Source organism: Periplaneta americana, chromosome 4 (genome assembly GCF_040183065.1).
Source record: "Periplaneta americana isolate PAMFEO1 chromosome 4, P.americana_PAMFEO1_priV1, whole genome shotgun sequence".
In the NCBI taxonomy this organism is placed as follows: domain Eukaryota; kingdom Metazoa; phylum Arthropoda; class Insecta; order Blattodea; family Blattidae; genus Periplaneta; species Periplaneta americana.
Genome location: NC_091120.1, coordinates 170,650,328 through 170,676,762, shown reverse-complemented (window position 1 = coordinate 170,676,762; position 26,435 = coordinate 170,650,328). Strand labels below are relative to the sequence as shown.

Here is a 26,435-nt window from a genome sequence, read left to right as displayed (position 1 = left end):
TGTGTCCGGAAGTGCTTCATTTCCGAGTTATGGCCTTCACAACATTGAAATTCACCGGAACGTTTTTCTTTCCGCAGGTCGTTGTCATTACAGAAGATGTTCAAAATGTCCACCTCCTGCTTGAATACAGACCTCACATCGATGTCTCATTGACCTGCGAACACAATCCCAAACTCCAGGAGTATTGCGTATGTCCTTAGAACATGCCACAATTCGATTCCAAAGGGATTCCAAATCAGGCACCAGAGACGAATAAACCAATGATTTTAAATGGCCCCACAAGTAGAAATCGAGAGGGTTCAGATCAGGTGAGCGTGGAGGCCAAGCAATTTGGCCACCTCTACCTATCCATCGATCAGGAAACCTTCGATCCAAGTACCAAGTACAAGACTGAATGTAACCTTCGCCTCGGAATGAATTGTCAGAGTGCCCTCTTAATGTCTCCTTTGACGGCAACGACCTGCGGAAAGAAAAACGTTCCGGTGAATTTCAATGTTGTGAAGGCCATTACTCGGAAATGAAGCATTTCCGGACACATGTTGTAATGAACTATTTTGATTGTCTACATATGGGAAATACATACCTGAAATTATGCCCCGTATTTTTTAAACATCCTGTATTTTGAATAACCTTCCAACATAAAGTACGGTAAGTAAATAAGTCATTTAGTACGTAGGATCGTGTAATATCTGGTAACAGTTGGCAACACTGATAAGATGGCAATATTTGCTGTTTAGGAACTGTTCTTATGTGACCCTCACTATAGCCAAAGACAAGAGACCTCTGGAGGAAACTCCTACAAGAAGCTGAGGTCCACACTGGGCTGTAGTGCTACTGATGATGATGATGATGGTATACAATGAAAAACTGTGTCATTTAATTACAGTTATTTTTCATATATAACACTTCACTTCATTACATATAGTTAAATCTCTCTATAGCGATATTTAGGGGAACAAAGAAAAATCTTATTATAAAGAGATGTATTGTTATAAGGAGGGTTTTAAAAATAAGAGTTAAATTTGTAAGAGACTTTCTATTCAGCTTACATGGTATATTATGGTACAAAGTGTTAAAATTATAAATGAAACCTCTTAATATGCTGCCCATTGTACTGTCCTACATTTTTGAAAGAAATCACTTATATCAGTCTGTTTCAGAGCTCTCTTCACGGAAATTGACACACATGAAGACCTTATTAAATCCAACGAAACTAAATACTGTACTCTTCTGGGACATCACTAACACTAGATAGGAACTGTTGAAGTGGTTCACACGCTGCCCTTGTACTGTCCTTCATTTTTTCAAAGAAATCGCTCATTTTACCGGGCTTTATCGTAGTAGAGAGAGAAATACTACACTGGGGACCATTAAAGTATACAGTTCAATAGAGATATATCGCAACAGAGGATACTGTTACATTGGGAGAATTTTTACATTGAAGGAATACATTTTATGCCAGAAACTATATTTTCAATCGCAATAGAGGGGTTTATCGTTACAACGATAATTGTTATACGCACATTTGACTGTATATCTGACAGTGACAAATTCTTATGAACATTTAATTTAATATCAGATTTAATAATACCTACTTAATACGAAATAGTACCAGACCAAGATTATATCCAAAAAAAAAAAAACCAGATTGAAGTTTTATTAGTTATAGAAAACTGTATAATATACGGTACATCGTTTATGCAAGTTTTGCGTGTGTAATTTCTTAATCAGCTATTTGATAACACTTCATCAAGTATGTGATTATTTTACATCAATGAAATTGGTGATGGCAGAATGGCGTTTGGCGAGTTGAGTCCAAGGATTTGCCATTGGATTACCTCACAATCAGCATACAGTTGGAAAAAACTCAACCAGGTAATCAGCCCTAACGGGATTCAAACCCACGTCCAAGCACAACCTTGGGTGACAAGGCCACTTCTCTTATTACCACTTTTATACTTCTCTCGATTTAAAAACAATATGATTATTTATTTCTTTTATTGTTCTCATTAAAAATATTCTTTGGCAAGTGACCATTTTTAATGGATACACTTGTTATTATTCCTGTCAGCTCATTTATTTGAGCAGAAATACAGAGAATTGTTACATACTTCATAATATTTTATTTTGGTTATCTACTACATTCCACATCCTCACTTTCTTCACTCTCCTTTTCCTTCTTCTTGGATTTACATAATGTACCTGCTAGGATACCTCCAAAGAGAAGCAATCCTACTCTTTGGTTTGACACAAACTTTCTGGAACAGTCTGTTGGATTGTTGATGTTCAAATTGTATAGCTGAAAAATAGAGCAGAAAATCAATTATCGAAGTAAGTACAATTTACTAATTTTGAAGGAGAAATTGAATACTGTAACTATTGGCTTGGCTTTTCGAAGACAAGATCTGAGATGGGTCCTTACATTTAGGCTGGCTTTGGCCCAATGTGTGCCATATACAAGGTGATTCATAAATCATTGTACAAACTTCGTGGGTGCAATGTAGAGGTAAAAATTAGAGTAAAATGTTATATATCACTTTTTCTGAAATTAGTTTATTTCAGAGTTATGCAGCAGAGTAGGGATCACAAGTGCAACACAAACAAAACAAAATGAATTCCTCCCAGAGTTCAACTAAACAAAGGAATCACAAATTCAACACAAACAACGTAAGTACATTTACCCCAAAACATGTTCAAAGTGACATCCATTAAGATGAATACCGTTATTTGATCGTCATCATACTGCTCGTGGAATGTTGCAGACCCAGTTCAACTCATTCCGCACAGTTTCAAAGCCATTTTCAATTCGCTGCTGTAGTTCTACTATGTTCGGAATTTCAGTACCATAAACGAGCGCCTTGAGATGACTCCGAAGGTAGAAGTCCAGGGGGTTAAGGTCTGGTGATCTGGCTGGCCAAGTAACTGGTCATGCACGACCTATCCACTTATCAGGATATGCAACATTGAGATTCGCCCTTGCCCTGAAATAAGCAGGTACAACATCATGCATAAACCATAAGGTGGTTCGTGTAGTGAGTGGGACTTGTTCATGAAGCAGACTTCCCAATTCATGTTCCAAAAACTGTGAGTACACTCGGCAGTCAGTCATGGTGGTAGAACATGCAGTTCAATTAACTGATTGTCCACCATACTGGCTCATGTTTTTAATACATTATTCGTCATAATTCTGAAATAAAGCAAGTTCAGAAAAAGTGCTATATAACATTTTACTCTTGTTTCTACCTCTACATTACACCCACGAAGTTTGTACAGTGACTTACGACTCACCCTGTATATAGTCTGAGTCTCTTTACTTTATAGCATATTGGTGAAACTGAACATAAGCTAGTGCAGGGATGTCGAACAGCACTCTCAAGCTGTGAAATGATTAGATACTGTTTCCTGCCATAGCTGAGCTGAAACGACAATCAGTAAAGTCAGTTTTGGCTAGTTTTAACAGTGTTCTGTATGCAGTGTGTTTATCAACTCTGGTGGCTGGTATGGATATAGAACGACATTTTAATAGTGAGTGGATAGGTAAGTATAAGACGGAAAGGCACATTGCTCATTATGTAGAAAGGAACTTGGATACATAAGTCATCATAATATTAAAAGGCATTTTAATTCAACAGACACTGAAGCTTATGAACCAGAAATATTCCATCATTATGGGTGTTAGTAGAACAAGCTTGATTCATGCAAGCTACAAAATTTTTGAAATTATTGCAATGGCTTCAAAGCTATTTACTGACGGAGAATTTGTGAAAGACTGTCTCGTAGCTGTTGCAAAAGAGATATCGTCAGTTTCTTGGTTAAAGTGACCAAGTCCAAAACATAAAATTGTTGGGAAAAGCCATTTAAAGGTTTAATGATCCATCCAAAAATCACTGTACTTCTTTAGATGTTAGTAATTAGTTATTTTGAAGGTAAGTGTGCCCAGGGCTGGGCAGTATTTGAAATACATTTGTGTTTTGTAATTTGTAAGGATTTTCGAAAGTATTTTGTATTTAAATACATAAAATTGATGTATTTTGTATTTCAAATACTCAAAATACTTTATTATTCTTCTTGTTCTTCAAGTTTTGGATTTCGATTTGAAGAATGAATTTTTGTCTTATTTTCCTACCCATTTCAGTTGTGCTAGCCATACACTTAATTCTCTTGCCACAACTAGGTTCGTTCCAACAAGCGGTTCATGGATCAGTTCATGTACGGTTCCTGTACGATCTTATGCGCATGCGCTAGTTGAGCATCTGCTATGGGATTTAAACTGGACGGTCGCTGTTGGAAAGCTTTCGCGGATCGTTATGTACTAAATCCAGAGATGCTATAACTGTGATCATCTTTACTAAGAACGAGATGCTTATTATTATCGTTTTGCAGCTAATTCTAATTGCAGAAAATAGAATTTCGATCATTTTCTATAAAAAGAAGACAAAAAATAAGGAAAGGCAAGAATTCTGCTAATTCAATGTCGTGTACTGGGGGACTCTCATCTAAAAAATAGGTCTTTTTTTTAATTATTAATGTATGTACGTTATTTATTATACTTTTAATCAAAGCTGTATGTTGAAATTGTAATTAACTATTTCAATACCCAAATAATTTCCATTCCCTTTCTTTCTTGGCGAAAATTTAAATTAAATCTCTAGTTTTATTATTCGTCTGTACTGTCACTTTTCATCTTTAACCTCATTGATGTGAACAGTCGATCATGTCTTTCTTCAGTATCCAGGAGACGTTGGTGAGCTTATGCGCATGCGCGTCTTGCGTACTCTTCCGTACATGCCTCAATCCACGGACTATTTCTGACCGTTCCGAACCCGTGTCAAAAGCTGTTGGAACGCCCGACTGCAGTACATGTTTCTGGTTCAGGACTGGTTCGGATTGTGTTGGAACGCTTTTTCTGTACTGCGCATGTTCACGATGGTTACAGACGGTTCCTGACTGTTGTTGGAACGAACCTACTGATTTCCTTAATGCCATGAAGAAATCTCCAACAGCATCAAGGATCCATCACCCAACACTTGCTAAATGTTTAGCATTATGGAATGCGTCTAGGAGACTCAAATACTCAGAAATTATATCAGATGTCTTGAAATATTCATTAAAATTTCCTTGCTAAGTGATAAGAAGAGGACACAGAATATGTGTTGTGAAATCAGCTGAGCAGTTGTCTGCTACATCTTTGGTCAATTCAGACGATGAAGACAATGAAAACAATTTTTATGTTTTCACCTCAAGTAAAACAGACTTTGAAAAGCAAAAAGAAAAGAACTTGTCTGCTGTGGAGTATGAGCTCATACAATTCTTCAATGGCAAAGGGACAACCCTGTGCACTCTAGAGAATTACCCAACAGTGAAACAAGCTTTTATAAATATAATACAAGTTTGTGTTTCTCTACGCCTGTAGAAAGACTGTTCTATTTTGCAGGATTTATTCATTATTCAAAAGCAAGGGGATCCTTATCTTATGAAAATTTGAGGAACTGGTTGTTTTCAAAGGGAGCAGTAATTATTCATATGTAGCATAATTTCATTGCTGACTGGGAAAAGGAAGAAGTGCAGTTACAGTGTTTATATAAAACTTCGAGGTAAAAATACTTTTAATGTTAATATAATATTTTAGATTTTCAGTAATATTCTTATTTCTTTAGGCCTATATATTTTATCGAGTATTTGAAATACAAATGTATTTTGGTTAATTTTTTAAAAGTATTTTGTATTTGTATTTCAAATACAATTATTTGAAGTATTCTGTATTTGTATTAGAAATACTTGGATATCAGTATTTTACCCAGCCCTGAGTGTGCCATATTATTAGTTTTTAATATAAAATTATGTCTTACATTTTCATAATGCTTGGATGCCTTCAATGTTACTTGGTCACTTTTACCAAGAAAACGACGATATGTCTGGAATATGTTAATGATTTTAAATGTATAAGTTTGTCCCTTAATATTGTTGCAGAGTGCACATCTGACAGCAAGAATGAAAATTTTTACTTGTTACCCACTAGCTCTTGATAAAAGTACCGACTGCAAAGATATGGCACAGCTGAGGGATAAAGACCTTTAGGGAAGCCGAGACATAGATGGGAGGATATTAAAATGGATTGGAACTGGATTAATCTTGCTTAGGATAGGGACCGATGGCGGGCTTATGTGAGGGCTGCAATGAACCTTCAGGTTCTCTAAAAGCCATTTTAAGCGGTGGTGGCAGCAGCAGTAGCACTAGTAGTCTAACAAAATAACAAACTGTGAACTGGGAACATTTGCATTAACATTTACAAGAATATGAAACACATCCTTACCTGTGTGGCAAGATGCGCAGCAACAAATCCAACAGATGTGTAATATGGCCAGGTCTGATCACACTGTACTCCTGTAGCTACCAGACCAGAGATCATTGCTACACTAAATCCTGATAACCAAAGTTTTGTATTTTCGCCAAACTTAATTGCAGTTGACTTGATACCAAGGAGAAGATCTTCTACTTTATCCTATAAAAATTCAAGTATAATACATATAAATGCACTGAACTTTGCTAGGCGAGAAAAGGTAGTCTTAAAATAACTAACTTACTAAAATTCTACTTTTTTTTTTTTTTTTTAATTTCTGTACTTTTCATCAGAATTTTTATTTAATTAATTTTGTGGCGTAGGCTTATGCCACCATGCTTGATCCATCGTCCTACGGAAAATAAACTGCTACTACGAGGCGTGTTCTTAAAGTAAGTTCCGTTTTCAATTATAGCCATTGCATCGCTGCAATTGTTATTTTGCACATGCGTGTTTTCTTCTTCAGTCCTCAGGCAAGCTGTGCATGCAGTTTCAGAGCTTCAGTCCGTGTGTGTGTGTGTGGTTAGTTGTGATCAGTTGAAATGTTTAAAGTGATCGAGCACCCCGCCGACATTCATCGTCAACTTTGTGAGGTGTATGGTGATGATGCCATTAGTGATGGAATGGTCAGGAGATGGGTTAGGAAGTACAACGAGGGCCGCATCTCTGTGCAAGAAGACCAGCGTACCGGTCGGCCATCTTTGATCAATGACGATTTGGTGTGTGCTGTCGATGAAAAAATTCATGAGGACAGGAGGTTCACAATTTCTTCGCTTTCCTTGAATTTTCCACAAATGTCGCGGAGTGTTCTCTACAAAATTGTGACAGATCGATTACGATATCGAAAATTGTGCTCACGGTGGGTACCCAAGATGCTCACCGAAGAACACAAAACCAAACGAGCTTCCAGTGCATTGAGCTTTCTCACACGTTACAGTGAGCAAGGCAATGAGTTTCTTGACCATATCGTGACAGGTGACGAGACTTGGGTGTCTCACATGACACCTGAATCGAAGCAGCAGTCCATGGAATGGAGACACACTGCATCGCCAAGGAAAAAGAAAGTCAAACAAACCATGTCAACGCGCAAGATCATGTGCTCTGTTTTTGGGACAGAAAAGGGGTCCTACTCATCGAATTCTTGCCTCGGGGTGAAACCATTAATAGAAAAACCTATTATCAGAAGCTCCATCGTGCAATTCAGAACAAGAGACGTGGGATGCTGACCGACGGAGTTGTGTTACTTCATGACAACACCAGCCACACACAGCTCGTGACACCCAAAATCTCATCTCGAAATTTGGCTGGGAACAAATTGACCATCCCGCTACAACCCAGATTTGGCTCCGAGTGACTTTCATCTCTTCCTGCACCTCTAGAAGTCCCTCGGTGGTCAACTTTTTGATAGCGACGATGAAGTGAAAACAGCAGTGCGGGAGTGGTTCGCATCGTAGGCAGGCGAACTCTACAATGAGGGGATAGAAAGACTTGTGCCACGACTCGACAAATGCCTCAATAATGGGGAGATTATGTTGAGAAGTAATTGAAGTGTGGGGAATACAATGCAACAAAAATGGTTTGTAAATATCTTCCCATTTACTTACCACACCCTTTTGGAACTTACTTTAAGAACACGCCTCGTACTACTATCTCCTATACTTCATTTCTCCTTTTCTCTCTTCTTAAATTATTTGCTCTTTATTGGTTGTCTCTCTTACGTTACCATGTAGTTCAATTTCTTTATGCCAAAGTTCGGCATGTTCTTTAGTATTCCCTTGCATTGCCACTAGGTAGCGTGCGTCATATCATGTAAATAGGTTCGAGATTTACTATGTTCCCTTCTTGGGTTCGAATCTAAGCACGATGATTGGCTCATTTAAAATCTAATGTTCTTTTTCTCCCTCCTTGTCAGATGAGACCTACCACAAAACGTCGAAAGATAAGAGTCAGTGGCTGCATACAACCAATCAAGCAAAACCATTTTCTTACAAATTTTGAAATGAACAGTAACCATAGTCACCTGATGAGCATAGATAGTGTCGTACACAATAGTCCAACATATACCAGCTGCATACAGAGGAAGACACACTGACCAGTCACAGGATCCATTCACTGCTGACCAGCCTAGAAGTGCCCCCCAGTTGAAGGCCATTCCTAACACGAATTGAGGCCAATGCGTCACCCGCTTCATGAGGGGGTACATTATGACTAGACCTAAACATAACAGAAGGAGAATACAATCAGAAGCTAGTTAGATTAGCTCTAAGCTAAAGTTTAAATACACTCACTCTGCTAATATGTTTTCGCGGGATATCAGCCGAGTTAAGATTTTGGAATGCTCCAAGCTTTCGACTGCTATCTCTGCAGCCATCTTCAGGGAAGTGATGTCCGAACAGAAAGTCGAAAGGTTATATAGATGTGGCTGTCTCAGGTGAAACGGGATTGGTTGGCGGATCGGCCAATCCGGGGCCGGGAATTGTCATCGCTCGTAAGCTCCGTCCCTCCCGGGATTACTGCGTGAAGTTTGGCGAGCGGCGAGCCCTGTTCCGCCGGTTGGAATCGGTTGCCGTCCTCGGTCCGTGATCTTCATGACCTTGATTGTAAGAGGGCCTGAGTTGGTCTAAGGCCGGTGTCCATGCCTGACTGAGCTGGAGTCCACTGTCTCTGTTAAAGTTGTTTTTCTCCAGCTTGATCTCTATGGCCTCCTTGATTGTACGATCCCAGTAGTGGCTTGATTTGTTAATGACCTTGGTGTGGTCAAACAGTATTTTATGCTCCTTTTCTATGCTGTGTTGCGCCACTGCAGATTTTTCCGGGTAATACAGCCTCAGGTTCCTCTTATGTTCTTTGATTCTGTCTTCTATTGTGCGGCCAGTCTGCCCTATGTATACTTCGCCACACTCGCATGGAATCTTGTAAATCCCTGGAGTCCTTAAGCCCTGACTGTCTTTAACCTGACGTAGATGACTCCGGATTTTGCTCTGTGGTTTATGGATGGTTTTGATATTAACCTTCTGGAGGATTCTGCTTATTTTGTGTGACACGCTCCCGCAGGCCCTCTTACAATCAAGGTCATGAAGATCACGGACCGAGGACGGCAACCGATTCCAACCGGCGGAACAGGGCTCGCCGCCCGCCAAACTTCACGCAGTAATCCCGGGAGGGGCGGAGCTTACGAGCGATGACAATTCCCGGCCCCGGATTGGCCGATCCGCCAACCAATCCCGTTTCACCTGAGACAGCCACATCTATATAACCTTTCGACTTTCTGTTCGGACATCACTTCCCTGAAGATGGCTGCAGAGATAGCAGTCGAAAGCTTGGAGCATTCCAAAATCTTAACTCGGCTGATATCCCGCGAAAACATATTAGCGAACCAACGCCGAGAAAGCCTCAAATCATACATACACTCACTCTGCTTATGTCATTCACATAAAAATGTGAAGTTAATTCAATATAATCTGTATGAAAAGCTTATTCAGAATCTATTTTGGTGGTATCCTCAAAATTTTCCTCTTACACATTCTTTTAACTTATTGATTTTGCCAAGTTTTATAATTCTAATGATATGTTGTTGTTGTTGTTTTCTAATGCCAGGCGTTTGACAATAAAGTCATTTGACCTCTTGCACTCCAATATTTTTCAAAGATATTATCATGACTAGCCACTGAAGCACAGATTTTGAGGTGTTCCGAATCCATTTCTTGGTTTGAGTTGCACAATGGGCAGTTAGAGGACTGATATATTCCAATTCTATGCACGTGTTTAGCTTATTTATTTGTTAAACCTTATAATAAATTTACTGATGTAAATATCAATTTTTCTGAAAATTTCCCCATATTAAGCATTTTTTTTTCTTACAAATTTTGCTAAGTTTATTGAAACTGCATTATAATTACAGATATATAAGTTGGTTTTCCCCTCATTAAGTAGTTTCTTTTAGCTTAATGATTTGCTAAGTTTTATAATTTTAATGAAACGAAATGAATCATCAAAAGCAAGATCAACTACAATTACAGTATTAAAATATTAGCAGAAAGTGAAAATATCAAATGGAAAAATCTGTTGGAAAACACTCATCTAATTCCAGAACTTCTTAGCAAATCTGCTGTTGCTATGTTCAGGTTACTCACTGGCCATGATTGTTTAAGTAAACATCTCTACTGACTTCACCATATTGTCTGTTATGGTATCAGGAACAGGAAATGGATATGGGTCATCTGGCAAGCAGCACAGCCCTTCAAATTGCTTACATTACATCGAAATATTGGGAAGCACGAACGAGAATGACTTCATTGTTAAATCAAGAGCATTAGATTCATACATAATTCTAATGACATCAAATTATACATTTTTCTACGAGCTTTCCCCTTATATTAACCAATTCTTTTATCTTACGTGTACATCTAATGCCTACTCAATTCACTTGCGTGATTCAGGTTCCGAATTTTGTGGATAGATGGCAGGACTGTGATCCATTTTCAATTTGTACACCACTTGGGCAGGCCACACTGTATAATATGTGTAGTATCTGTGAAGAGTTATGTCATGTACTAGGGTGAGTGTATATGTAAATGTTCGTGTAAGTGTAGTGTAGGGAATGGGTGAGGATGATGAGGAAGGCAGAAGAGGAAACCCGTTGCCGGCATGTATTCTACTTCTGTCGAATAGCACCAAGGGGGTCACAAGGCTTAACGTCCCCATCCAACGGATGAATCACTTTCAACAGTGACATATGCCTTCTCTTCATATGCACTGCGGAGTTCATAATTAATGAAAAAACTGAGTGGGCAATACAAGGTCTTGAGGTTGAAAGTAAGGAAGCTAAGAAAGAAACTATTTGCAAAGATGGAAAATTTTATCATTCTCTGAAGTCTGTCATGACAGTACACACCTAAGGAACTGGCTCCTAAAAGAATGCTGTACCAGTTTAACTGCAGTAGCACGAGCAACCCAAGACCCAGCTGACCAGATAGAAACACCAACGCTTCGAATTGAGACAGAGCACCGCTGACTAGAGGTCGATCTTTCGTTCTAGATACCTGAAACATTAAAAAACAAATTTCTAAGCACAGATAATGTCTGATCCAATCATGCAACATTTAATTTAATTTACTGTATTCCATAGAGCTTACACCAGCTTTGATATGTGGAACAAATACAGAATTATAAAAAAATATATAATACATAATAAATTCTTACACACTGATGGTCACATGCATCACTTTAATGTAACCAGTGGTTAAGATGGCTATTTAACACATGGTTAAGCATTTTTAAAGTGCATTAACCTCAGTTAGAACTTAGACAAGATATTAACCATATGGTAATCTATAACTAGATATATTGAGTGGTTAAAGAAAATAACCCGTGATTAGTAGGCCTAGTAAAACAAAATGATGGCCAGATCCACAACTGATTATTTCTAACACGATTCTTATTGTAATAGAAGTCATTACATTTTAGTTGGCATGGTAATATTCTCATGCAATTATAGACATATTTTACAGCATTGGTACAATAATGTGGCATATTGTGGACGATTTTGACTAACAAAAAAAAAACTGTTTATAAGGCTTGTGTACAAATAAAAAGTTTTTAATTCATAGCCACATGTCGTGCTAAAGATGTTGCTTTGCTAATTATCCAATATGGAATGTTGTGTGCTATACGAAACTGTTACCTATTAAGTACAGTGACTTCATTTGGATGTGTGGCTGGCTGGCAGAGATTTGCTTAGCCTTGCACTGCGCTACTTGTAACCGGTTATGTCCCCCTTCACTCTACCGTCTCTCAGTGTACCAGCTAAATCAGTTTCTGTGAGACCATGTGTTTCAGTGTGCCGGCCCAACGGGGATTTGCTTAGAACCAGAAAGTACATTGTTTGTTGGCAGAGTCGGATATTCATAGCCCCTAAAATTCAAGCTGTTTGTTGACGGAGTTGGATATTCATAGCCCCTAAAATTCAAGCTGTTTGTCGGCAGAGTTGGATATTCATAGCCCCTAAAATTCAAGCTGTTTGTTGGCGAACTTGGATATTCATAGTCCCTAAAATTCAAGCTGTTTGTCGGCGGAGTCGGATATTCATAGCCCCTAAAATTCAAGCTATTTGTTGGCGGAGTCGGATATTCATAGCCCCTAAAATTCAAGCTGTTTGTCGGCGAAGTTGGATATTCATAGTCCCTAAAATTCAAGCCGTTTGTCGGCGGAGTCGGATATTCATAGCCCCTAAAATTCAAGCTGTTTGTTGGCGGAGTCGGATATTCATAGCCCCTAAAATTCAAGCTGTTTGTCAGAGGAGTCGGATATTCATAGCCCCTAAAATTCAAGCCATTTGTTGGCAGAGTCGGATATTCATAGCCCCAAAAATTCAAGCTGTTTGTCGGCGGAGTCGGATATTCATAGCCCCTAAAATTCAAGCTGTTTGTCAGCGGAGTTGGATATTCATAGCCCCTAAAATTCAAGCTGTTTGTCGGCGGAGTTGGATATTCATAGCCCCTAAAATTCAAGCTGTTTGTCGGCGGAGGCGGATATTCATAGCCCCTAAAATTCAAGCTGTTTGTCGGCGGAGGCGGATATTCATAGCCCCTAAAATTCAAGCTATTTGTTGGCGGAGTCGGATATTCATAGCCCCTAAAATTCAAGCTGTTTGTCGGCAGAGTCGGATATTCATAGCCCCTAAAATTCAAGCTGTTTGTCGGTGGAGTCGGATATTCACAGCCCCTAAAATTCAAGCTGTTTGTCGGCGGAGTTGGATATTCATAGCCCCTAAAATTCAAGTGCATAGATGCAAATTCTACAATAACCACATACCTTGTCATAGACGATGTTGGAAATAATGTTCTTACGCCGCCACACATCTCTCACACCTTCTAAGGAAATTTTCATTAACATGCATTAATTCTTCTTCTGAAATTGCGCCAATTTCTCTTCTGATATTGTCATTTAGCTTGTCTAGCGTATGCGGGTCATTCCGATGCATTTTATTTTTTAAAGTCCCCCATAAATTAAGCAAATATCTGATTGAATTTAATATTATCGACCCCTTCCAATCTGGATTCAGAAGCGGGCATAGCACTTCCACTGCTTTATTGAATTTAACTGAAGATATACGAGAGGCTATGGATAAACGACTAGCAACAATATTAATTTTATTGGATTATAGCAAAGCATTTGACTCTGTTGACATGGAGCTACTATTAACTAAACTTCGAGTGTTAAATTTTCCTGACAGCGTTATCACCTGGATGCACTCCTACTTCACTGGCCGCCAGCAGCGTGTTGTCTTTAATAATCGGTTCTCCTCCTGGCAGAGAGTAGAGTCAGGATTTCCCCGGGGTTCGGTATTGGGTCCATTGCTTTTCTGTCTCTATATTAACAATATCGCCAAGTCATTTAAATATTGCAGATATCATATTTACGCAGATGACGTTCAATTATATATTTCCGCCAGTCCTGATAGACTAAGTGACTGTATTAATAGACTCAATAAAGATCTCGAATCCGTTTCATCTTGGTCTCAACAATTCGGACTTAACTTAAATACAGATAAATCACAGGCTATCTTATTTTCGAATAAAAGATTAATCCCCGATATTAATAAGCTCAACCTTCCTCCCGTGACTCTGAATAAAGCGATCATTCCATTCAGTTCAACTGTAAAAAAACCTAGGAGTTCATTTTGAATCTAACCTTACCTGGGACACGCAAATCAAACACACATGCAAGAAAGTATTTTCCACTCTTCACTCATTAAAAAGATTGTACCACTATCCAGCTAAATTAAAGCAGATGCTTGTACAGACTCTTATTATGCCTCATTTCGATTATTGTGACGCTTTATTCAGTGATCTCGGAGTGGATTTATCCCAGAAACTGCAACGTGTTCATAATGCGTGTGTTCATTTCATTTGTAATGTCCGCTACTATGATCACATTTCGCCTTCTTTCGATAAATTATCGTGGCTCAGGTTAAATGAGAGGAGAAAGTTACATTCACTTTCTCTCTTATACCGAATTTTGCACACCTCTACTCCCTCTTTCTTATCTGTCCGATTCCACAGTCTTTCTCGGTATCATAACTTAAATACTCGGTCACAATATGACAGCACGCTAGAAATACCACTGCACACATCATCTCTTTATTCTTCGTCTTTCACTGTTGCTACTTCTCGTCACTGGAATTCTCTGCCGCCTGAAATCAAGGGCTGCCGAACTATAATTTCCTTTAAATGTAAATTAGAAAAATATCTTATGATGAGATGCCAGACCTAACGTGTTGCAAATGTGTTCCACTGTATTTATTATTATTTTTTTTTTATTATCTAAATCGTGTTTATTTATCACTTAACGCCAATATGTATCCCACTGTGTTGTTGTTTTTTATTATTAATCTGTTTTTTGTGTACATTTTATTCAATTGTTGGTTTCTGATTTAATTGTGTAAGTCCTATTTAATTGTAATCTAATATTAATATGTATACTAATGTGTTTATTTTTATTTTTACTGTGTACATTTTTCTTTTTTTATTGAATTATCGGCTTCTGTTTTTATGTGATTCGCATCTGATTCTAACAAATTAATATGTATTTCACTATGTTTATTTTTATTTTATGAGGTAAATTTTATGTAACTACCTCTTTTGATCTCATTATGTAATCAGTATGTAATTACTTAATTCTGATCAAGTTTTATGATCAACTGTGTAAGCAAGTTTTAACCCTGGTTGAGTGTAAGAGAAGGCCTTAAGGCCTTAACTCTGCCAGGTTAAATAAAGCCATTATTATTATTATTATTATTATTATTATTATTATTATTATTATAAATAAAAATCGCATACAGTAAGATCTGGAGACTGCACTGGCCATAATCCCCTACTGATGACTCTATCTTAAAAAATTTCCTCTATTAATTTTAATGACAGAGCAGCTATATGCACTGTAGCAGAATCTTACTGAAAATATGCCTCTGTACATTCAATGTCACGTAATTCTTCTAGGAATGACGTCATCATGTTATCCCTGTACTTCTGCCCATTCATTGTATGCTCAAAAGATATAGGCGTTATATAATTTTGTAACCATTCACAGCACACCAAACACCAATTTTTTGGAGATGCAATGGCATTTCGTGTACAAGATCGGGTTTATCTGCTCTCCAGTATCTATTGTTTTGTGTCGATACATGGCCATTTAGATAAAACCATGCTTTGTCAGTAAAAAAATTAAATGCGGGTCAACAGTCATTAACATTATCCAACACCTAATTGCAAAAATTAACTCTACTTACATCATCGTGTAGTTACAATTCAACTACAGTTTCTTTATAAGGCCTTAATTTTAAAAGTTCAGTAGCATTCCAAGCCATATATTGTAGGTCCCTATCACAACGGCATGGCACGTCCTCAGGTTGCGAATAGAGGAGATGGCCTCCAGATATGGAGGGTAGCTGTGAATATATTGAATAAGCAGTCGTGGACAGCCGATAAGGGGTGGTCCTCCAGCTTGGGGGTTAGACGAAGGGCTAACAACCCATCACCGCAAAAAACAGCTTGTTACGAATCCATACAATAAGCCTCAGAATCTATGCAGATGACGTGAATATATTAGGAGAAAATCCAGAAACGATTATGGAAAATACGGAAATTTTACTTGAAGCAAGTAAAGCGATAGGTTTGGAAGTAAATCCCAAAAAGACAAAGTATATGAGTATGTCTCGTGACCAGAATATTGTACGAAATGGAAACATAAAAATTGGAGACATCCTTTGAAGAGGTGGAAAAATTCAAATATCTTGGAGCAACAGTAATAAATATAATCACACTTGGAAAGAAATTAAACGCAGAATAAATATGGGAATATTATTCAGTTGAGAAGCTTTTGTCATCTAGTCTGTTGTTAAAAAATCTGAAAGTTAGAATTTATAAAACAGTTATATTACCGGTTGTTCTGTATGGTTGTGAAACTTGGACACTCACTTTGAGAGAGGAACAGAGATTAAAGGTGTTTGAGAATAAGGTTCTTAGGAAAATATTTGGGGCTAAGAGGGATGAAGTTACAGGAGAATGGGGAAAGTTACACAACACAGAACTGCACACATTGTATTCTTCACCTGACATAATTAGGAACATTAAATCCAGACATTTGAGATGGGCAGGGCATGTAGCACGTATGATCAAATCCAGAAATGTATATAGAGTGTTAGTTGGGAGACCGGAGGGAAAAAGATCTTTGGGGAGGCCGAGACGTAGATGGGAGGATAATATTAAAATGGATTTGAGGGAGGTGGGATATGATGACAGAGATTGGATTAATCTTGCACAGAATAGGGACTGATGGCAGGCTTATGTGAGGGCGGCAATGAACCTGCGGGTTCCTTAAAAGCCATTTGTAAGTAAGTAAGTAAGGACATTCCAAGCCGAGGTTTGCAAAATTCCTGATTTCTGCACAAGTTTTCTCAGAGAATTCGTTGACTTTGTTCTAATTTTTGCCCAATCTCATCGAGTTTTCCCTATGTAAGAACATGGTGATTTACTCTCTCTTTCTTATCAAGAATGGATACCGTTTGTCTAAATCTATTCACAAGATTACGAACTGTTCTCTGTTAGGCACACAAACAGCATGGAATCTGTCTATAAATCACAGTCTCGCTTCTCTACAAGAGATTGTTTTCACACAGGAATCATACATAAAGATTCTGTGTTCTGAAGTATACTGACTGTTTGGCATTATAACAGCAATAACACACTGCAGAAATTCACTGAAACACACATCAATTTCCGTACAGCACAAAGACTTCACTTCAACTGATTTAGCGGACACACTGAGAGACGGGAGTGTGAAGGGGACATAACTGGTTACAAGCAGCACAGTGCAATGTCAAGCAAATCCCCACCAGCAGGCCATGCGTCCAAATGAAGTCACTGTACTGCCCGTGTCTCACGTCCTGATCCGAGAGTTCCCTAGTGCTTATAACCACACCTCTTAGGTCTGCTCAGACCGGCACAGCAGCCGCAGTGTGGCAGCACGGCAGCATATTACATGTGCGGAAAACATTATCCTACGCCACTGCAGGGGTTTTTACTGTTTATAATACTGGATACTGTAATCGTGGTTACCACTATCGCTATTATCTCTGATGGAGATTTCCTAAAATGTATATACACACTCGGCCACTCTTCATTCAGTCTGGACAACTGCTGAATTACCATAGGACAGAGTTTCTCAAGGTATGTTCCGGGGTTCCGTGAGTCCTATATGATTTTGAATTTTATTTTATACCTTTTTTTACTTGGTTATTTAACGACATTGTATCAACTACTACGTTATTTTGCATCGATGGGATTGATGATAGCAAAATGGTATTTGGCGAGACGAGGTCAGGGATTCGCCAAACATTACATGACATTCACTTTACGGTTGGGGAAAACCTCGGGAAGAAATCCAACCAGGTAATCAGCCCAAGCGGGAATCGAACCCGCGCCCGAGCGAAATTCTGAATCGATAGGCAAGTGCCTTAGTCGACTGGGCTACTCTGGTGGCTATTTTATACTTAGTGGATACTATAAAAATATATAAATGTTACGAAAATATGAATCAATAATAACATGAAACCACTGATAATGATAATGATAATAATAATAATAATAATAATAATAATAATAATAATAATAATCCAATAATATGCGTAATAACAATATGTTTAATGAATATCTAAAATGGAAAATACCCATAATACTTATCACTTTCATCACTGGATTCTCTGCGTATGTGTTCACTAAAACAAAATACCGAAAAGACAAAATGGAAAAGTACAGTAGAAATGAGACAACAACTTTCCGCCATAAAACCAGATTGCAGGCTTAAAAAGCAAATACATTCGTCCCACTGAACAGAATAATTGAGATACTAGCTTTCACTTGTCTGTTAATTATTAAATACTAAAGAAATATTACAAGGATTCCGCAGTTACACTTTAGATTAAAAGGGGTTTCAGGGTGGAAAAAGTTTGAGAAACACTGCCATAGAGGAAAGAGTTTACAGGTGTGTACGCGTGATAACCGTAATCGCGATTAGGTCGATAATCTCAAGTAGAGACTGTAGTCTACCACTGGTATTAGTGTTTAGTTACAGGAATTGATGAGAAGGACATAATTTGTTTTGTAAGGGGATAGCCTATTCATTCGCTTGTCCATAGCTGACGAAAGAAATCCTGAAAAGGCCGATGTGTTGAACGTAGGGTAGTAGGCACATGTGGTACCCAAGACCTCCCACCCTCTCCCTCTGTGTCTCGCCCCGCAAAGAAACAGCTCAGGAAGTGAGGCATGGGCAGTATATGACTTTCGCAGTGATCACATCATGTCTCTGGAGCAGTGTGTTACAATTCTGAAGTTATTTTCAATGATTAAGTAGGCCTACTGTTTTGTTCTGTGTGTGGTGTGGAAGGATAGCGAAGTTTCACCGACTTTCATTCCATTCAAATCTTTGGTTCAGAGTTGACTCGTGCAGTAAATTGATCTATACAAACACATGATTGCAAACTCATGAAACTGTGTAGTGATGGAGTGTGATTTGAAGACCTGTGATATTGTCACTGTGATAGGTTTGTCACTGATTCCAACTGTGACAACAGTTCCAAAATCACAGCTCCGAGAAATCGCCATCTCTGCCCTATATGTGACTCACAATGTTGGCAACTGATGTACGTATATATTGTGACAGCTTCAGAGTTCAACTGCAAGTCGGAAGATTAACTTGAAGGACAACATGATTGAGATCTAATTAAATTTCGTGCTACTCAAAAGGCAAAAGGTTAATGTCGGCAACTCTTTGATACTGAAGCTATGCTCTCGCTACGAGTATATTCTTTCACGAATGATTCACTTAAACATTCGTAAACATTCTTGGATGAGTATATGCTCCCACTGAGCTGAGCTCGAAGCATCAGCGGATCACCTGGTTCACCATCTCGCCGAAAGAGCCCGCATCACTGGCATATCGTCCATAGCGCCATCTTTTTCCTTCAATATTCTTATCTAATTCCTATTGGCCGGCTAGGATTTTGAAACAAATGAGAAAGAACCGAGTTTTCCTTTTACCCTCAGTACAAAAGTATCTTCACTCAGGAATCCGGCGTTGGGTAGTAAACTACACTTAGGAGTGCGACCTCGATCAGTTAACTACACTTAGGAATCCGCCGTCGACTTGTTAACTTCACTCAGGAATCCGACGTTGGGTAGTAAACTACACTTAGGAGTGCAACCTCAGTCAGCTATTTTCACTCAGGAATCCAACGTCGACTTGTTAACTTCATTCAGGGATTCAATGTTCTACAGTTAATTTCATTTCATGGATTCAGTCGACATATATAAGGTTGTATTGAAGGCATTATGGAATAGCTAGTCAAAATTACGAAGTTGTCTGGTATCTGTTACATTTGCATATGATATATTTGCTGAATGGGTTATGAGTATATTCGCTAGTGGTAATGTCTGGCCTCGTGTATCAGATTTTGTGAGGTTTGTAGACCCGCCGAGTTACGTCGTATTGCTGCATAGTATGTTACAGTGTAGGCGATGTGGTGTCGCAGATTTATTTTTGCATGAGTATTAGCATATGCAGTTATTGTATTATATGTCGTATCCAAGTTCCAAGATAGTCCGGCAGAATTGTGAATGACAGTTATTGGTTATATCGTGGTAAACTTTGTAACGAACTTGTATGTTAAATTGTTTTCTTAGTGCTTCTATTTTCTATTCCAAATTGATTACTACCTTCTAGATGATTCGACATATAGATCTGAGTGTATTGAATCTTAGTTTGTTATTTACGTGCGTACATGAATTTGGGGGTATTTTGTTTTATATATACATTTCTTTTCCCTCTCTCTCTCTCTCTCTCTCTCTCTCTCTCTCTCTCTCTCTCTCTCTCTCTCTCTCTCTCTCTCGGGTATTATGTTTATTGTGATAGTACAGAGATTTATAACATTTAGAGATTGTAATTAAGAATCAATTTTTACTTAATTATGTCCATATTGATCAGGTGTGTGACTGTTTACTTTGGATCGTTTCTTTGTAAATTATTGAGTTAAGATCTTGAGCCTACTAGTTGGATTTTGACTGCCATTTTTTAGAATCTAATTGGACACTTAGTGAGAGTTTGTCGGAACCGCTGGACATTCATGTTAAGTTTAATATGTGGGTTGAGACATTGTGAAAGTGATCCAGCGGGGAATGTTTTAAAGGTTATGAACTTAATATTTTTGGAATTTGCCAATTGGCTTGAATAATGATTTCACAGGAACAGTGGCAATTAATGTTTAATGGATCGAAGGTTCTGGACATTATTGATTGTTGTATTTGACGTTTATTTAGCGTATTATTTTTCTTCATTTAACCTCATACATTCACGTTTGTTTCATCAAATCATTTATGTATTTGTTATTTATTATTTTTTAATTATATTTATTATAAATTCACACTGTTTATTCTGTAAGTCTTCCACTGCGCACATCCCAATTATCCAATGCACCAATGCCATCTGGCGAGTAACATCTCGGTAGTGTTGAATATTGGGGAGAGAGATTAGTAGTCATTGATTTAATGATAATATTAATGGTAATATATATTGATTTTCATTAAAGAGAATACCCCATGCACCACACATAGTGGCTACACAGCTCAGAGAGTGTTTTGTTTAAGTATGCACGCAACGCTAATTACTATTGTTGATATAAGTCAGGGCATATCAATTAAATTCGCAGAAGAGCATTAAACATAAACATCTGTCGGCTCATGATGAGTAACAATGGTATTCTTCGTGATTTGTTCAGAGATAAGTAGATGGCTGTGAAATTGAGTTCTAGACTATTTGGCAATCTACAGATAGGAAACGGAATCCCATAATCACCAAGAATAAAACCAACATAAAAATCACACTGTGACAAAATCACTATTACTAATATCACAGCGATTTTTTCGGAGCTGTGAGGCAAAATGCTGTGTATACAATCCTGTGCTACTCACTTTGTCGTCGATATCCTTATCCCACATGTCATTTATAGTACAACCAGCTCCACGCATAATGAAGGTCCCAACACCAAAGAGGGCTAACATTTTGAGATCTGGCAGAGACCCAGGGGCAGCACTTAGAGCTATACTCCACCCACAAGGCCAGAAGAGCAACCAGGAACCTACAATAACAACCATATTGTAATTTTTTTATGACAAACGCAATAACTTATTGTATCTGAAAGCAAGACTAAGATTACCTCAGCACAATAAAGTGGGCTGTACCCTTTGCTGGTGACTGCCGACAATTACAGTAGGTCAGGTGTTACCTATGTTTCCGAACGTAGGACTTAACAGAACTGGTACTTATGGAATGTTAGGAATTTTTGAACTCACCATTTGAATTAAATATATAGGGTGCTATTCATAGACATTTCGCAGCAAGCACTACGAGCGTGCTAAGCTAGCCCCGGCTATCCTCTGGTTACTTGTACAAAATTCAAATCATATCATATCGCTAACACTGGTTTATGAATACGAAAAACGCTGATCATCCACTGGAAGCGCACGCTAAAAATGTCTATGAATACGGCCCATAAATACTACGCTACAACCTCTTAACCCAATTGTCAATTTCTCAACACACTATCACATTTATTTTAAGATTCGGTTTGTCTAAACTATTTCATGAAATCATTTTGATTGTGCACATGACATTCATATGCAGTATGACAAAAATCAGGTTTCCATCTAACCTTGGTTATTCTGAGCTGTTACAAAAAGGATTTCACTATTCATGTCTTCTACAGTATTTAATTATGTTATCTTAGCTTTTGAAGGGTTATGAGAAAAAGTTTAGAACTAGGCCTAGGCCTAACAAAAATGTCTCCATATTCATATACCCTCTATTCAACTGATGGAATGGTTTATGCTTATAAATTAAATTGATCACCTACTTACTATGTATTAGACCTACTAATAATTATGCATTATAGGCCTATTTTTTTGTATAGTTTTTTACTTGTTCTGCATCTCAATGCTATATGTATGCTGATGTAAAATGTACAACAAATGAAATGAGAAAGACTAAATAAACTAGTTAATTATGCAGTAGACCTACCCGGTAAGCATCGGCCAAGCCGCCATCTTCCCGCAATTAGAGGTCCAGGGAACATACTTTTCCGTTACAATGTAAAGAGGCTGACAATATGTCAATCATAAGAAAAAGTTGGAAATTTAATTATACACAATATATGTATACATTTGGTAGGGCTTCTGATGCAGGAAGATAATCTGGCTGATGATTAAGTTTACTACGGGTAAAGAAGTTAATTTCAGTACCCAAATTTGAAATTATAAACAAATTATGTATTGTAATGAAGGTAGGTCTAAAATAAAGAAGTTACAAATGAATACATTATTTTCCTCATTACCTATTGGTTTATCGATTCTCATCAACTTCATATAAGGTTGTAACGCTGTAGAAGAATTATTCACAAATGTTGCTGCAAGTGTCCCCACTTTCCTGTTAATTTTAACTTGACGAATTCCATTTTTTCTAGAGGCATGACCATCTGTGTGAATATAAGGAACAGTTGATTTCGATAGATAATTATTATGTCGAAGAAATTCTCTTGACTGTAACACATTGTCATCGCCACGTCTTTCAAACTGGTGCGCTGAAAATTTTCTTGAGCAAACACAGCTACATCTTTTTGATAACATAACTATCCATTTAGAAGTAGCATATTTCACATTTCTTGCAGTCAAATGAGATGTTAAAATTCGTGAATTAACACAGACAGGTAACATTTTTTCAGTTTTACTTCTTCAATGGTCTGATTCTTGACGTCATCCTGAAACAATTAAATATAACTTTTAAATAGTGAACTTGGTACCTGAAGGTTATGGTTATATTCTAACATTCGGCACTGTTGAATTATAAACAAACATTATAACGAACACATAACATAACAACAAATTCGAAGACGTGTAAACCTTACTTCAAAACATCTTAAATCTGTTACATGACATTAATCAAAAGCGTTCATTTATGTATCCTTCTGTCGCTGCGCACATTTCTCAATCAAATTACGGTTTCTGGCAAGGCCGGTCTACACCGACCGCCAGGTTATAGTTCTTACAATCAAGTTAAGGCGATCGGGAATTCTAACTAGTACATAGAGTTTCCGTAAGATTGCGCGACAATACAATAGTAACTTCTGCCATCTAGTCTGTGCATACAGTATTATTTAAAAAGTATGGCAGACATTTATTGAAAAACCGAAAGCAGCATGTTTCACACAATAATTGTCGCTAAAAAGAGTTCCCCAGTTACGTATTTATGATCGCGTGTTGCAGTACAGAAATAATACCAAATACTTCGGTGTAATCTTAGACAGAAAGTTAAACTGACAGAAACATTTCTAGTACCGGTATTCCAAAGGCAAAGTGTAACTTTTCCCCCTGTTCAAATCAGGAGTAATATCCTATAAACCACATTTTGTTGTAAATAGATCCTTGATCCTTCCAATTTTAACATATGCTGCTCCAGCATGGGCATATGTCTTAGAAAATAAGATGAAGATTTACAAATTGCCCAAAATAAGGCTTTAAGGATTGGCAGGCCTACACCAAGTCTACACAGATTGACGAAGACCTCGAAGTTCCCCCCCCCCCCAATCACAATAAAACTTTATTATACAATAAGTACAATACAATTGTGCTTAAATATTATAAATACTGTGCTATAAAAGCACACAAGAAACATGTATGGAGGTTGCAGTCCTATGACTGTCCTCTGGCAAAATGTGAAACAAAACAAAAATGTTAATCTTCAAACAACAGATCTGAGTGTCTTTTTCTTAACCTCGAAGTTGAATATCTGTCTGTGATTTTGAAAAATCTTACACGGAAATTCTATTCACGCCTTGACAAGAGACCCAATCCCACAGTGCGGAAAATTGGACAATACAACATAAATCACTTTGTAAAATACAGGACTCCAAAAATGGCTCTAAATCCCTGAAGTTGACCATTGTTTTGTGTGTGTGTGTGTGTGTGTGTGTGTGTGTGTGTGTGTGTGTGTGTGTGCTCACGCGTGTGCATGTATTTGTTTTAGTAATTGTACGAATGTATCTGTATTTTATAATGTGTTTGTGTAAATGTTTTATGTTTTAATTTAAGTATTGTATATCTACGTATCTTTCTTTGTATCCTGTCGTGAATGTATCGTGTTCTTAATGTCTTTGAGGTTTTGTTCTCCTAATTTGTTAGGCGAACAATGTATTATTTTCTGTAAAAAGAACAAATGCATAGTCAGGGATTTTTAAAAAATCCGATACTATGTCTTGTATTATAAGAATATTAAAAAAAATACATTTATTTAAGAACAAATGAATAGACAGGGATTTTTTAAAAATCTGATACTGTGACGTCTTGTAAGAATATTAAGAAAAAAACATTTATTTAATTAATTAATTTATTTATTTATTTATTTATTTATTTATTTATTTATTTATTTATTTATTTATTTATTTATTCCGGTAAAGTTAAGGTCATCAGGCCTTCTCTTCCATAGCCTTCCGCAGGTAATTTTTAAGACTAACCAGTTCCAATTGCACATTTTATTATTTAAAACATGACTATAAAGGTAAGCGTTCACTACATCGTATCGCACTCCTCGTACGAATCGCACGCAACGGAAAATTTAATTGCAGTGCGTTCACTGTAACGGCTTCACCTCATCGCCTCATCGGATTCCCCTATCAGCTGTTTAAAACATGACGTCGTACGATATTGACATTACTGAAAGCAGAGGAGTTGAGGTTAGGTTTATTAATTACGTCTGTTAGCGAATAAGAATTTGTAATTGCTTCATGCGTCTTAATTGAAGAGGAAGAAACGAAAGAAATATTGGTTACATAATATATTTGCAAGAAACGATTTGATTACTGTAATGGGAACGCCTCAAATTATATAATTCTTCGCAATTTTCTATACGCGAAATAAGTTTTCCGTCTGCCATTTTGGCGCGACATTGAACATGGTACAACATAATAGTAACAGTTGACCAATTAAAATTGATTTATTAAAGAAGGCCATGATCGCACGCATCAGAAAAGTTGCCCATCCGAGAAACGTGGACGGATTTGCCGAGAGGCGATGCGTCCGATACGATGTAGTGAATGCGGTTACATAACAATTACAGCAAAGATAGTCTTTTTCCGATCCGTGCGATTCGTCCGATGCGTGCGATACGATGTAGTGAACGCTTACCTTTACAGTAAGTAGCAGAAATCTTAATCGCTGTGATTACAAATTAAAGACAATAATAACAAAATTCGAATCTTTCTATTCACGCGGATCACACGAATTGGAGTCCAAACAGTGATATCTTCAGTTACAAGCCGGAGTAAGCGTACGTATACTATTAACTTAACATAAAATTAAAACTTAAGTAATGATCTATAATTCACATTACAAGTTTGTTAGCAAGCTAATCGGGGAGTTTGCCTGGAATGGAGAAGTTTGGATCTCAAACAATTGTTTCATATTTCATTCGTCAAAAGGCATCGTGGCTGTGAGCATTCTGAATCGGATGCCATGCGTCAGAGATCATGGGGTAGTAGCACAGTCTAGTATATACAGTCACGAAGCTCAATATGTAGTAAATATGCATCCATAAATAGTTGCTGACCACTAGGATCGCTAATATCGCCTCATTACAGTCAATGCGAAATAGTACCGGCACAGTCTATTGTTCTTAGCACTCTCACAATTCAAGCTTCGTGACTGTATTTAGTAGACTGTGGTAGTAGGGAGTGGCCTGCAATTGATTACACAGCATCATCTATAGCTGAAATTCTTAATTTACTTCCACGAATAAACTGTATAGTGTAAAGTGGCTGCGTGGACTCAACCGCTGGCCGGTCTCGCAGAAGGTTCGCGTTCGAGTCTCGGTCAGGCCTGGTATATTTTTATTGAAAAATCCATAGTGACACTTGTGGTGGACAAGATCGATTTTTCTGGGCTTCTCCCGTTTTCCCATCTACATTATTCCGTGAGATCTTTATTTCTTCATCATT

At 37.7% G+C, this 26,435-nt stretch overlaps 1 protein-coding gene across 1 annotated transcript; it reads right to left on the bottom strand.

The window, feature by feature from the left end:
• Positions 1-1,981: 1,981 nt before the first annotated feature.
• Coq2 (ubiquinone biosynthesis protein COQ2, mitochondrial) lies at positions 1,982-23,499 on the bottom strand. The gene is made up of 7 exons (XM_069824315.1): positions 23,352-23,499; positions 22,782-23,204; positions 21,364-21,530; positions 11,235-11,382; positions 8,361-8,554; positions 6,314-6,502; positions 1,982-2,299 (listed from the first exon to the last, which is right to left on the bottom strand). The coding sequence occupies exons 2-7, from the start codon at positions 23,158-23,160 to the stop codon at positions 2,132-2,134; spliced, it is 1,245 nt and encodes a 414-aa protein (XP_069680416.1). The 5' UTR covers positions 23,161-23,204; positions 23,352-23,499; the 3' UTR covers positions 1,982-2,131.
• Between the last annotated feature and the right edge of the window lie 2,936 nt (positions 23,500-26,435).

What these genes read in the sequence shown, in the direction of transcription:
- Coq2 (XM_069824315.1), bottom strand. Translation starts at nt 23,160, where the DNA reads ATGTTACCTGTCTGTGTTAATTCACGAATTTTAACATCTCATTTGACT. An exon ending in GAGAATCGATAAACCAATAG is followed by an intron (nt 21,531 to 22,781) that starts GTAATGAGGAAA and finishes TTGTTATTGTAG; the next exon opens with GTTCCTGGTTGCTCTTCTGG. An exon ending in TTTAGGAGCCAGTTCCTTAG is followed by an intron (nt 8,555 to 11,234) that starts GTGTGTACTGTC and finishes TGTTATGTTTAG; the next exon opens with GTCTAGTCATAATGTACCCC.